The 13,605-nt window shown below is 40.6% G+C and overlaps 1 protein-coding gene across 1 annotated transcript; it reads left to right on the top strand.

Moving 5' to 3' along the window:
* Positions 1–2,327: 2,327 nt before the first annotated feature.
* Positions 2,328–12,910, top strand: Gcsh (glycine cleavage system protein H). The gene is made up of 5 exons (XM_046435092.2): positions 2,328–2,543; positions 5,210–5,289; positions 6,413–6,476; positions 11,347–11,478; positions 12,328–12,910. Exons 1-5 carry the CDS (start codon positions 2,396–2,398, stop codon positions 12,423–12,425), a joined length of 522 nt encoding a protein of 173 aa, XP_046291048.1. The 5' UTR covers positions 2,328–2,395; the 3' UTR covers positions 12,426–12,910.
* The last annotated feature ends 695 nt before the right edge of the window (positions 12,911–13,605 follow it).

Here is a 13,605-nt window from a genome sequence, read left to right as displayed (position 1 = left end):
AAGAGACTCACAGAGATAGGGTTCCTATGCTGCTGACACTGTCTGATATAAAACACCTGGAACTTTGGCAGCTACCTTGAGGCCATAGGGGGAAAAACTGAATATGGCAGAGCAGAACGATAAGAGGAAAAATACATATTTGATGAGGTCCTTAAATGGCTGTCTTATCCCTGGCAATGAACTACTGCTGGTTTTCTAGGTGGATGAGACCTTAGACATCCCATGTCAATTGAATCAGGATCCTATCTTACTACCTTGACAACCAAAACCCACAGACCCACAGGCTCAGGATCATTTATAAACAGAGAGTCATATAATTTGCAATAGACATAGAACTTTGGGAATTTCATCTTCTATTACCCAAAGGCCCATTTATTGCATCATGTATAAACATGAACTATTTACACAGAGAGATCGACCAAATAACCCATAGCAAGGTCTTCACACATTTCCCAATAGACTAGTACAGAAACTCATCCAGATATGTATGATGCCTGTTTCAAACAAGAAAAGGTCTAACATCTGGAGTTTTAAATTCTTCATCTCTTCATTCCCTCTTTCTCATTTACTCTCCACTTCCCTCTTGACTATAAATATCAAACAGACACCTCCTTTAGTTCTGTTAAGAGGAAAAGATGTCTATCAGCCTAAGATGGATGGGACTCTCCTGACACCCAGAAGAAATGATCACCTTGTTTTCAGGTGCTTGTACCAAATATGCAATAGATGAACTTTCAAAACTCAAGGTGTGAATGTTAAAGATTATCAAGTTGGAGGTGAGTGAGGATTTTTGCTATACTCAGTGCTTGTTAGGGAAAAAAAGACACATTTGCTACTTTTTTTTTGGTGGAAGGGCCTATGATATGTTCCACTCATTACTATGTAATCTTCTTCTTCCCACCAAATGAGCTAGTCAAGTTGAGGATAAGAATTTTAGGGCATGGGCTCCACTGTACCGCACTGACTAGTGACAAAACAACAATACAAAGAGAATACTGACATTATAAAAGGTAGCCAAGATCTGGAGTGTACAGTCCATCAATGTGATCCAGTCAGTATCCCAAATGGAGGCAAGTAGAAGCCTATATGTAAAATCCTACTACTGCTGCCTAGCAGCTACTTAAGCTATACTTAAGCCTTCCCATTCCACTCTTGGGCAAGTTACTTAACCTTTCTGAGTCTCCAGGACTCATCTATGAAATGAGAGTGATACCTTCCAGAGTGGGGTTTGAGAAGGATTAACAAGAGGATATTTGCACAGTGCCAGGCACATAACAAGGACTCAATAGGTGGCCATAATTTACTCAGGAAAAAAAAAAAAAGGAGCATGACAGCCCTTGCATGCCTCTGCACAATGTGCTGACAATCCTTCCTATAGGCCTGGGCCAGCTCAGTGCAAAAATCCACCTGGGCCCACCTGGTGGTACTGAGGGACTCCAGTATTTCTTTGGTGATGGGGCCTACTGTATAAAATCTGTGTTGAAGGTGAGGTCTTTCCCAGAACTTAATTATTTTCTGTAACTCTAGAATCTGGACAAGGACTTGGGCTTTTCTCAGAACGACTTGGTCACAGGGCTGGCTGATTAAGCAAGGAACTGTCCGTGCTGAGTCTCAGCTTGGCCTTTTGGACACTCCTGAGTTTGAGACTGGCTCCAGTTCAACTTCCACCAAGAAGCCATTCCTGACTCTTGGTAAGTTCTTTGCCCTCTGGAATATTCCCGGTTCTGCCTGTCTCTTTGGGGCCTCTTGGGATCTTGTAAGGAAATAAAGTGGGCTCCGGAACTGTTTTCAATATTTCAAAAAAGTCAGAGGAACTGCATGTGTCTATGCGACTTTGGCTAATGCCCAATAATCATCTTTGGGTTGGAATGAATCCAGCTCTGGATGACCTTGCTCCTGTGTAGAAGGGCGGGATCGCATCCTTTAACGGAACTGGAGGTGCCTTACCCTCTCAGGACTCGAGGGCAGGGAAATAAGCCGGCCCAGCAAAACCATCTCCAATCTGGAGCTTTGCTCACCGCTACCGCGGTGACGCTGCTCTGCACGCATTCCGCGGGCCAGGGAGCCGCCGGGCCAGCGGGCCAAGCCCTACAGCTCCCGAGAATGTCCCAGAAGAAGCCACTCCCCTCCAGTAGGACCTGCCTCCCAGCCCAAGCGGCCCAGCCAGGCCTCTGCTCGACACTAGTCCCCGCCCCTCTTCCGCAACTCCAAACTCTTCCACATGTCCACGCCTCTCTCATACGTCGTCGCCCTATCCGAAGACGAGTACGCCCCTGGAGTCCCCGCCCCCCCTGCGCACTGCCCAATCATGACCCGCGCAGTCCAACCAGCCCACTCCCGCCGGGGTCGCAGGGCGGCAGAGGCGCCGCGGGCGACCCTCTGTACCCTTGCGAATATGGCGCTGCGAGCAGTCCGGAGCGCGCTAGCTGCGGCCCGCAGCCTGCGTGCAGCCCCTGCGCCCCTTGCGCTCTGCCCGCCGCGGCCCTGGCGGGTGAGGGCGGGCGCTGTTCGGACGCTGCGCACCGGACCCACTCTGCTCTCCGGTAAGCGCGGCGGGCACGTGAGCAGGCCGGCGCCTTCCTCCCTTCGGCTCGCTCCCGGGGCTGAGCTGCACGCGGAGAACGTCGGGCTCCCACTGCTGAGTCCCTGGCGCGGAGCGAGGGTGAGCCCTGCCCCGCGCTTCAGCTCGTTGCTGGCCTCCCTCTTCCCTGCCGCGTCTCTAGCTCTTGAGCAGGCGTGAGAAAACACTAGTGATCTTTGTCCCGTGGGTAAAAAAGTGGGGGCGGGGGGGGCCTGCAGGAGCCGGGTAATGGTGTATAGGCCAGCTCCCGCAGGTGAGTTGGCTGCTCGTGCTGGAGAAGCAAAGCAGGCATCACTAAAATTCTTTGTGACTTTAGTAACTCTCGCATTTGTATGCTCTTGTGAGACTAAATATGGAGGTCTTTACTTTGTCTTTAGTTTGCTACATGGGCCACTACTGAGAACTCCCAAGTAAAATTAAGGAGAAGCACTTATTAAAACTGGATTTAGATTTTTACTAGCTAAAATGAGCGTAATGTTGAAAACAGCTGTCTCCTAAAAACGAAAAACGAAAGATAAAGTCTTCTGGACTGTTACAGAAGTTATAGCGAGTTATAAAATCTGTATTAGCCCTTGGGGCTGAAAAAAGACCTAACTTAAATGCACTTGAAATAACTGGGAAACCTGCCCACAAATGGCTTGGCCATTTTGCTGCTTTAGCACAATTAGCGAGTGGAAAAAACAGTTTTCTTTCTTTATGCGCAAATACTTGCAAGACTAACTACATTTTGTAAGAACTCAGGCTGCTAATTTAGGATCATAGATTAATATGGCTGTTGTCTCATTGAATTCATTGTTTTACAAATCTGTTGGAACTGGGCTTGTTGATCATTTTACTCGAAAGTTGGAAGCATAGTCACATTTCTTATTTATATTCCAACAATTTGTGACACATTCCAATGCATTACCAACTTGAATACAATGGTACTGCATTTCTCAAGACAATTTATTTTCATGTCTACGGATTTTCTTTATACTATCTCTAGCTGTTTGCAGTTGCTAGTTATCTATAGTTAAATATTGTCCAAATTATCAATGCCCATTATCTGGTTAAGCACTTAGGTTTTAATTTTTGTTTATTATTTTTAATTGACACAAGAATTGTATGTATTATGGGGTAAAATGTACCTGGATTTGTTTGTTTTTTAGTTTTTTACTTTTTTGGTACTGAGGATTTAACCCAGGGGCTCTTTACCATTAAGCTACATCCTCAGACCTTTCTTTATTTTTTATTTGAGACAGGGTTTCACTAAAGTTAATAAGGCTGACCTGGAATTTGCCATCCTTCTGCCTCAGGCTCTGGAGTCTGGATTATGGGTGTGCGCCACCGTGTCCTGCTGCATCTAGGTTTTTAAAAGCAGATAGATCCAACTTCCAGTTCTGGTTCTACCTCTTATCCGCTGTGAGATCTTGGGCATATGGATTCAACCTCTCTGAATCTGTTTTCCTCATAAAGTGGAGGCAATACTTAACCTCAGAGTTATTGGGTGAATGAAAGGAAATAATGTAACTGCTGAACACACTTTCTGTTACTAGGGAACACTGAAGAAATGTTACCTGTTAAATATTAGTGAAGCATCAAATAAATAGTAAGAAACTGACCAACATTTAATGTGAAACATATCTAATGACCTGGAAAGGGAAAAAAATCTAAAATTTTAATGAATTATAACTCCTGATTTCTTGATGCCAAAAACCATGTTTTTTCAAGGCCAGTAAGAAAGTAATTATTTACCTAGTCTGTCCTGTTGGTCCAAGGGTTAAAGGAGAATTGTATTAACACTGCTTTTAGCCTAAGTAGCATGCCTGGTTAAAAAAAAAAAAAAAAAACAATCTATGGCTAAAGACATAAGTGCCCTTAGGTGCACTGAGCTTTTGAAGGCTCTGCCTCCTCTACACTTGGGTTGCTCAATTGCTCAGTGATTGCCAGACAACCTGACTCCTGAGATTATCTTCACAATCAGACAAGATGGCCAGGACAGTAGTCTCAGACAGGTCATCCATTTGTATTTGTCCAGCCGTTACTTTCAAAAGTAAGGGTTTATAACTGGTAAAATCTAAAGTTCTGAAGTTGTAGCAGGACAAGAGGGACAACTGAATGTGTAGCCGAAGATCTATATATACCATCTATGTAGCCCAGAATCCCCCTTAAGTTTTTCTTTTTTGCAGTGCCGGGGATTGCACTGAAGTCCTCACACTTACTAGGCAAGCACTCCACCACTGAGCTACACTCCATACCCTAGTATTCTTTAAACAGCAGTAGCTACTTTCTTCAAGGGCAGGTTGACATTTGATAAAAGAATTTTAAGAACTTAATTTATAATTGTTCCAGGAGGCCAGTTTCATTCCTTATAATTAAGCTTCAGTTAAGATGTTTTAGGTCAGCTCTACTTAAAGTGGCACATTATTTTTTTTTAGGTTAAATCTTTTGTTGTTGTCTCCGACACCCCAAATATGGGGGTCTCACTTTGCTGCCCAGGCTGACCTTGAACACTAGGGTTCAAGTGATCCTTCTGCTTCAGCGTCCATAATAGGTGGGATTATAGGTGTGCATCACTGTACCAGCAAGGTAAGGCCTTTTAAAGAAACAATGCCGCTGGTTTTCTGAAATATTGGTCTTCTGTTTTAGTGCGTAAATTCACAGAGAAACATGAATGGATAACTACAGAAAATGGTATTGGAACAGTGGGAATCAGCAATTTTGCACAGGTATTGTCTTGAAATATTTTTGATAGTGTCCTCTCATATAACTTGCTTACTTTATATAGTACTTTCAGCCTTTTTAAAAGGCTCTTGGAAGAAAATCAGAGATAAATCAAGTAAAGGGTACTTTAGTTAGGTCAGTATGTGGTATTTTAAGAAATCCTGGGTTATTGCTTAAGAGTAGAAAACATACCTTATTCCAGAAGGCCATAGGTTTTATATCGAACAGTTAAGGAAAGAAGAAAAAGGAGCAAACAAAAGTGTTGGAGGGTTGCCAGCATTTTGTGGGTACTGTGATACCCACATGGCCTAGGGCCATAAAGAAGGGGGAAAACTCAAATAGGCACAGATTAACACATAGAAACCTATTTAGTTTTTCTCTACTAATTTGCCTATTTCCACGGACCTCATAGTAGCATGGGACAGTGACTTTCAATTAGATTTGTGTAAGGGGCAAGGCAGGAGAAGAAAGAGGAAGTGGGAGGACACAATTCCTCAGAAATGCTAGATGGATTTTTGGGTATCGAGAGTCACTGACTTTATCAGCATACCTGTGTACCATGGGGTGCAGCACAGAGTGTTTGGGAAATACTGTGTAAGATGCTGTCCTTGCCTCCTGGAGTTTATCCATGAAAGTCACCCACATGGAAACGGCATAGTAAACAACAGGTGGAAGGGGTTTCCAGGTACTGCCAGGGATTGTGGTCCACTCACCTGATGGAGAGCAGCCTTATTTCCTGGAGTCCATGTCTCCTAGGACTGTGGTCCACAGATCCAGTGAGTAGGATACAGCTAGAGCAGTAGGGATCATGGCCTAAGTAGAGCTGCAGAGGTGGGAAAGCAGTCTGTTAGTGCTGAGAAGAGCTAGTAACTATTTGTAGCACATAGATTGTGCTGGGGGTCACTTCAGGTGAGGGGCCAGATTTGGCTGGTGGGTGGCCCGTTGCAGTGCAGCTTCTGAATGAAGAACAGATTGCACACTTTTAAAGGGTTGAGAGGAAGACCAAAGAATCTAGTCTCCTGAGTGTAAAAATATGTTGCCTGAATTACAGGGAATTCAGTGTTTTGTCCCTACTTACTGGGAAATTTAATTTGATGACAAAGAGTTTTTTGTGTTTTTCTTTTTTAGGAAGCTCTGGGAGATGTTGTTTATTGTAGTCTGCCTGAAGTTGGAACAAAATTGAAAAAACAAGGTAAGAGTTTTTCTCATCTTGGAATGTCACAAATCATGCCATGAATTTTCATTGTCTGTCTTTACCTGAACACCTAAGCGGTTTGTTGTTTCATAAAGGCTGGGGATAGGTGGACACAGGGTTAGTTCACTGAGAGCCATTAAAGACACCTCCACTTGGTGAACCTTTCTGCCTCAGTGTTTCGAGAGTCCGAAGAGGGACAGGGTCTCCTTTGTTTTTTTTTTTTTTGAGAAAGAATGTCTCGACCAGAAATCTCAGCAGGGGCTTTCTCACATTTTACCAGGCAGGTCTGGGTTGTTTTGTCCCCACTAGCTGTAAGGGATGGTGAGAAGGAGAATTTTGAGACTTGATAAAGAAAGGCAGAAAGAGAGGGAAATGGCTCTTAATGCCACCCTCCTCACCTCTACACGTGTGGATTGGTACTGTATAATTTTGCTGAAGTTTATTAAGTTTAACAGGGGCTGGGGGTCCAGGTGGCACACACCTATAATCCCATGACTTGGGAGGCTGAGGTGGGAGGATTGCAAATTTGAGGCCAGCCTAAGCAATTTAGTGAGGTCCTGTCTCAAGAATGAAAAAAAAGGAAGGGGGGGTACAACTCAGTGCTAGAGTGCCCCTGGCTTATGCCACTACCACATACACACACACAAGAGAAGTGGGGGGGGGGGGGGAGAAATTGCCTTTTGTTTATTTTCTAGTGTTTTGAGCACCCAGGCCATTCATTGATTGTTAACATAAAACCTCAAAATGCTATGAAGATGATAATCTCCTTTTTCTTTTTTTTTGTAGTGGGGATTGAATCCAGGGGTATTTGACCACCTGACCATTGAGCTACATCCCCTGCCCTTTATAAAAAATTTTTTATTTTAAGACAGGGAGTCATCAAGTTGCTAGGATTACATGTGTGTCCACAAGATGCTAATTTCCTTCTAAGCACTATTTTTAAAAATCCCACAAATTTTGATGATGTATTCTCATTATCACTTATTTCAATCAGAGTATCTTTAAATTTCCCATCTGATTTCTTTGAGCCACAAATTATTTGAAAGTATGTTTATTTTTAAATATTTGCAGTTTTTCTAGATTGCTCATTGTTACTAATTTTAAACTTAAATTTGTTGTAGTAAAGGAACATAGTGTGTAAGATTTTAATTTCTGAAGCTGTGACTTACATTATAGTTCAGCATATGATCTTAGTGTTTCATGTGTACTTAAAAAGACTGCATTGTTTGTTTATTGAATATCTTAGTTTGGGCTATTGTAAACTGTACCACAGATGAGGATGCTTATGCGTATCAGAACTGTATTATAGTTTCTGAGTTCTGGAGGCTGGAAATCTGAGATCAGGTAACAGCATGGTTTGGTCTGGGTGAGGCCTTGTCTGGGCTGCAGATTGCTATCTTCTGGTAACTTTATAAGGCATAAAGAAAGGGAGAGAACTTTTGGGGGTCCCTTTTATAGGAACACTTAGCCCATTCCCAAGGGTTCCTCTTGCCAGAGGCCTCATCTCATATCATGGTGGGGTAAGGGTTAGCTTTCAGTTGATTGATGGTACTGTTTCAGTATTGATGGTACTGTTCAAACTGTTCTTACACCAACAAATCAACTTCCCACTTAATTCCTGGTTAAGTAGAAAATTGTGTGGATGGCTTCTGAAAGATCTGCATTCTAAGCTGCTTTATAGGGAAACACTTCATTTCAAAATCTGGACCTACTTTCTTCAGTTTGCTGTAATCCACATTCACCGAGTAGAACTATTGATCATCAGGGCCCAGTTTGTTCAGGGTTCTGGGTAATTCTTGTCCCAGCTGACTTTCTTTCCCTTTCTTCACTGCCTGGAACCACACATGCTGTTTTCAGAGGTTTAGTCCATAGATGGCTGGCTCCAAGCAGAACTTCTTGGTGGAAGGGTATGGAGAAGGAAGGTTGCTCAGCTCGTGGCAGTGGGAAGCAGAGAGAGTTAGAAATAGTTATATGCACTTTTAATAAAAGATTCTTAGTCTTGCTGATGAGTTGATCCATTTGCTGTTTTAAAAAATGCCCCCTTTTAATTTTTTTAGTTGTAGTTGGACACAATACCTTTATTTTATTTATATTTTTATGGGGTGCTAAGGATTGAACTTAGGGCCTCGCACATGCTAGGTGAGTGCTCTACTGCTGAGCCACACCCCAGCCTGAAAAAAATGTCCCTTTTTATCTCTGGTAAATTCTTGTTTTGAAGTCTACTTTGATTTTTTTACAGTACTGGGATTGATCCCAGGGCCTAGGCAAACACTCCACCAATGAGCTACATGCCTAGCTCTTTGTTCTTAATGTTGCTATGCTAACTTTCAAGTGTGTTCCTTAAAGACGGCTTATAGTTTGGTCTTATTTTCTTGTCCATCTGACATCTGCCTTTTGATGATTATTTAGTCATTTTACTGTAATACTGATATATTTGAGTTTAGGTCTTTGCTTTCATTTTGTCCTATTCTTTTGCCTTTCTAAATTTTGGTGTTGGATTTTATTTTTTCCATTTTGTTTTTTTTTTTTTTTTTTTTTTTAGTGGGGATTGAACCCAGGGGTGCTTTACCACTGAACTATATCCCCAGTCCTTTTTAAAATTAAATTTGAAGACAGGGTCTTGCTAAGTTGCTGAGGCTGGCCTCGAACCTTCTGTCTCAGCCTCCTGAGTTTCTGGTATTATAGGTGTGCCACTACAGCTGGCCTCCACTGGTTTTTAGAGTATACCTCTTTGTACTATTCAACAGTTGCTCACAGTATGTCATATTATCACAGTTTATTTAGAGGTGATACATCACTTCACATAGCATGTCAGACATTTAGGACAGTGACTTTCCTGTCCATTCACTGTGCTGTTCAGTGTTCTGCATTAACAGATGCAATACGCTCTACAACATGGTATTATAGTTTTTGCTTTAAACAATAGAGTGCCTTGTATAGAAATTAAGAAGAATGTGTTTTGTATTTATTCATATTTACCAGTTGTAACACCTTCTCTCCTTACTGTAGATTTGAGGTGTCATCTTGTTATCACATTCAGCGCAAGAAATTGTAGTATTTCTTGAAGTGAGGATGTGCTTATGCCTCCTTATTTATCTGAAAATGTCTTTGCTTCACTTATTTTTGGCCTTTTATTTATTCTATAGATATACATAAAGATGAAATTCACTGGTATATTCATATATATATACACATAGATTTTTCCAATCTTTTTAAAAGTTTTTATGTTTTTTAGTTATACATGACAGTAGTCTGTTTTGACATATTTATACAAACATGGACTTTATCTTATTCTTATTAGGATCCCAGACTTGTGGATGTACACAACGTTGAGATTCACTGTGGTGTATTCACATAAGTACATAGGAAAGTTAGGCCAGATTCATTCCACTGTCTTTCCTATTCCTATCCCTTTGCATCTATTCTTGAAGGATATTTTTGCTTTGTATGGAATTCCTGGTGACAGATTCTCCCTCCCCGTCCCCAGGGCTTCATAGTTTTCATTCCATTGTTGGCTGGCTTCTGTTTTTTGGGATGAAAAGTCAGCTATTCTGTCTTTCTCCTTTGAGTATCAAATTTGGAGATTTATTTTGGTCATTATTTCTGCTTTTATTTTTTTCCTAATTCCCTCCTCTTGTGAGTTCAGTTGTATGTTTGTTGGATCATCTGATATGTCCCACAGGCCCTTTTGGCTCTGGTAACTTTTTTTTTTTTTTTAATATTTTTCTAGTTGTTGATGGACTTTATTTTTATGTGGTGCTGCTGAGGATCGAACCTAGTGCCTTATGCTTGCTAGGCAAGCACACTACCACTGAGCCACAACCCTAGCCCCTGGCTCTGGTAACTTTAGCATGGTTAATTTCGGTTGATTTTTCTCTTCACCTTCATTGGTCTTTTCTTCTGTTGTCCCCAGTTTGCTATTAGTTCTCTGTGTTGAGTGTTCTATTTTAGGTATTAGACTTTCCATTTCTAGAGCCTCCATATAAAATTTTCCATTGCAAGTATTCCTCCTCATATTCCCTCACTGCAATAAAGACTGTCTCTGAGCAACTTCCTAAGAGCTACTTGAAGTTTCTCTGCTAATTCCAGCATATGGGTTATTTTGGGATCCGTTCCTGTTAATGCCTTTATCTTTTTACTGTGATTCCGTTCCTCCTACGGTTTCAGCCCCCAATTCCCAGCCACTCTGGCAGCTCTACACTCTCCTCTGACCCCTCTGCCAAACAAACTGTCTCTTTGCATGTGCAGTCATACTGTGTGGGAGTGAGATCTCACCTAGTTTGGTACCTTTCTGATTGCTCTCATATAATGTGGTCTGATATGGGGTGCTTCAGCATTACTGGAACTCCTAAGGTTTTTTCTTTTTTCTGAGACATAGTCAAAGAAAATTGAGTTTTACTGAACATCATAAACACATCTGGTATTCAGATAAAATCATCATTTGTTATTTTCAGTGTCCAGGACAGATAGGTTCACTTTATTGAGGGTATTTATACCTTCTAATAGGAGTTACGAACATGACAAAACCTATGTTTTTGTTTTTCCAATTAAAGAAATTAAAGTTTTTTTTTTTTTTTTGGTACTGGGGATTGAACCAGGGATACTGTACCACTGAGCTACATCCCCTGCCCCTTCTTCTTTTTTCTTTTGAGACAGAGTATTGCTAAGTTGCTGAGGCTGGCCTCCAACTTGTGATCCTCTTGCCTCAGCCCCCAGGAGCTGGGAATACAGGCATGTGCCACCATGCCAGGTGAAATGTAAAATTTTTAAAAATCACGATTTTAGGAGAGATGACCATTTCTCCATATTTTGTATTTTCAAGTCTTTGACTTGACGTTTAATATTTAAAAAATTTTTCTCCATTTAGATGAGTTTGGTGCTTTGGAAAGTGTGAAAGCTGCCAGTGAACTCTATTCTCCTCTATCAGGAGAAGTAACTGAAATTAATGAGGCACTTGCAGAAAACCCAGGGCTTGTGAACAAATCTTGTTACGAAGATGGTAAGTTGTTTCTTACATTTTTATCCTAATAATCTAATGAAGTGTGTGCTAGTAGCAGTTTTCTCCATTTTATAGATGAATTGAGCTCCTCCTCTCCCCAATTTTCCTGTCAGGAGCATGCAGCCAGTAAATGGCAAATTTAGGATTAGGTTGTGGTTCTTTGCCTGCCATCTCACCCTTCTTTCTGCTCTTTTTGATGCCTTTAACTGCAGCAGGTACAGTATGGGTCTATCTTTTATTAAAGAAAGACATACCTGGCCTTACATATTTGAATCCTGTATTTATAGTTTTAAATGTCAGTTGTTCATGCTTCTTATAATCTAAGAGTTTTTAATTTATCATGGTATACTCTATTCTGGCTGTAAATTCTTTCCAATTATAATATACAAATATATTAATTCTTAGTGCAGGAGAATCACAAGTTCAAAGCCTGTCCCAACAACTTAGTGAGGATCTAAGCAACTTAGTAAGACCCTGTCTCAAAAAATAAAAAGGCTGGGGATGTAGCTTAGTGGTTGAGTCCCCCTGGGTTCAGTCTCTGGTACAAAAAAAAAGTTCCATAAATAATGTATTATTTGTGTACATTGGATTAATTCAAGCAATTGATCTAGTATACTAGAGGCACTTGGAAATTTACATATTGAATGACTTTGACCTTTTAAAAAGGTAATTTAGGGGCTGGGTTGTGGCTTAGTGGTAGAGTGCTTGCCTAGCATGCATGAGGCGCACTGGATTGATCCTCAGCCACATAAAAATAAAATAAAGATAATGGGTCCACCTAAAACTAAAAAAATAAATATTAAAAAAAAAAAAGCAATTTGGAATGTAAGCTTTTTGTTTTGGTTGCAGGTTGGCTGATAAAGATGACACTGAGTGACCCTTCAGAACTAGATGACCTAATGAGCGAAGAAGCATATGAGAAATATGTAAAATCTATTGAGGAGTGAAAATGGCACCCTAAATAATCTAGTATGGAATAACTGCAAGCAGTTGTCTTATAGAAGACTTAAAAACTACTCGTAACAATGCTACTGGAAGAAGATACCCCTTAACTTCCCAATGACTGCCGATAAACACAATATGCATCTTTTTTACAATTCCTTATGATTTTTAGAGTAGGCACTAGGTTGATATCAGAATTCATGAAATTATCTGTGGTAAAAATACTTATAAAAAAGTATGTAATTCAAGGATAATCTTGTTATAAGCCTAATATAATACTGTAACGTGCTTACATCCATCCCTGGATCTGGGTCAATATACTTAATGATCTTCCATTTTAAAAAAACTGGACATAGAGGAAAGTGTGTGTTGTACAGTGTCAGAAGAACAATACTGTCTTAATTTTATAATGTACTTCATTCACTGGTGTTATTTTTATACACTGAAACAGCAGCTTGCAACAAAATAAGAAATAAAATATTCAACTTCATTAATCATGTTTTTTGTTTTGACATTAATATTCCATTTAGTGACTCTGCTATTATTTGTGAAAATGGTCCTTTCAACTTCTGCAAAGTCTTTTTTCTTTTTCTGTGGTGCTGGAAATCAAACCAGGGCCTTGAGCAGGCTAAGCATGCACCATCTATCACTGAGCTACATCCCCAGCCCTGGAAACTTATTTTTTGAAAAAAATATTTAAGCTATAACAATGAAAGGTTTAAGGGAAATTTTCCTTTTAGTTACAAATCAGTTTTTTTCTGAAGTGAAAATTTAATTGCTTGATAGCATTTAACACTTAACTTTTGTCGTTTTTCATCATATTAGGTTAGAAGAGGAAAAACAAGGGAAGGAGGAAATTCTGATCTGCATAGCACATGGTGTGTTTAAGATGTTTAACCATATTCAAAGGTTTCCACTTCAGTAATAGGAATAGAAGTGGACATGGTGGAGCTTTATGGGCTCAGGCGTTGACTGACTGAATACTCTTTGGAGCTTAAGCATATTTTGAGTACCAAATGGTATTTTCAGATGACTAACATAGCATATACCCTCCAATTTAGTCAACTGTAAAATGCTGACTTGGGGCGGGGCAGGTTATATATGTATAAATAAATATATATGCATAAGGCACAAGCAGACACCTCCTCTATTTCCCCTTTTACTACAGGGAAAAGGACACATTTA

Source organism: Marmota monax, unplaced genomic scaffold (assembly GCF_021218885.2).
Source record: "Marmota monax isolate L192 unplaced genomic scaffold, Marmota_monax_Labrador192_F-V1.1 WCK01_AAM20220418_F8-fsc00024, whole genome shotgun sequence".
Classification (NCBI taxonomy): domain Eukaryota; kingdom Metazoa; phylum Chordata; class Mammalia; order Rodentia; family Sciuridae; genus Marmota; species Marmota monax.
Note: the sequence above shows the minus strand (reverse complement) of the source record. Positions and strands in the feature narration are given on the sequence as shown.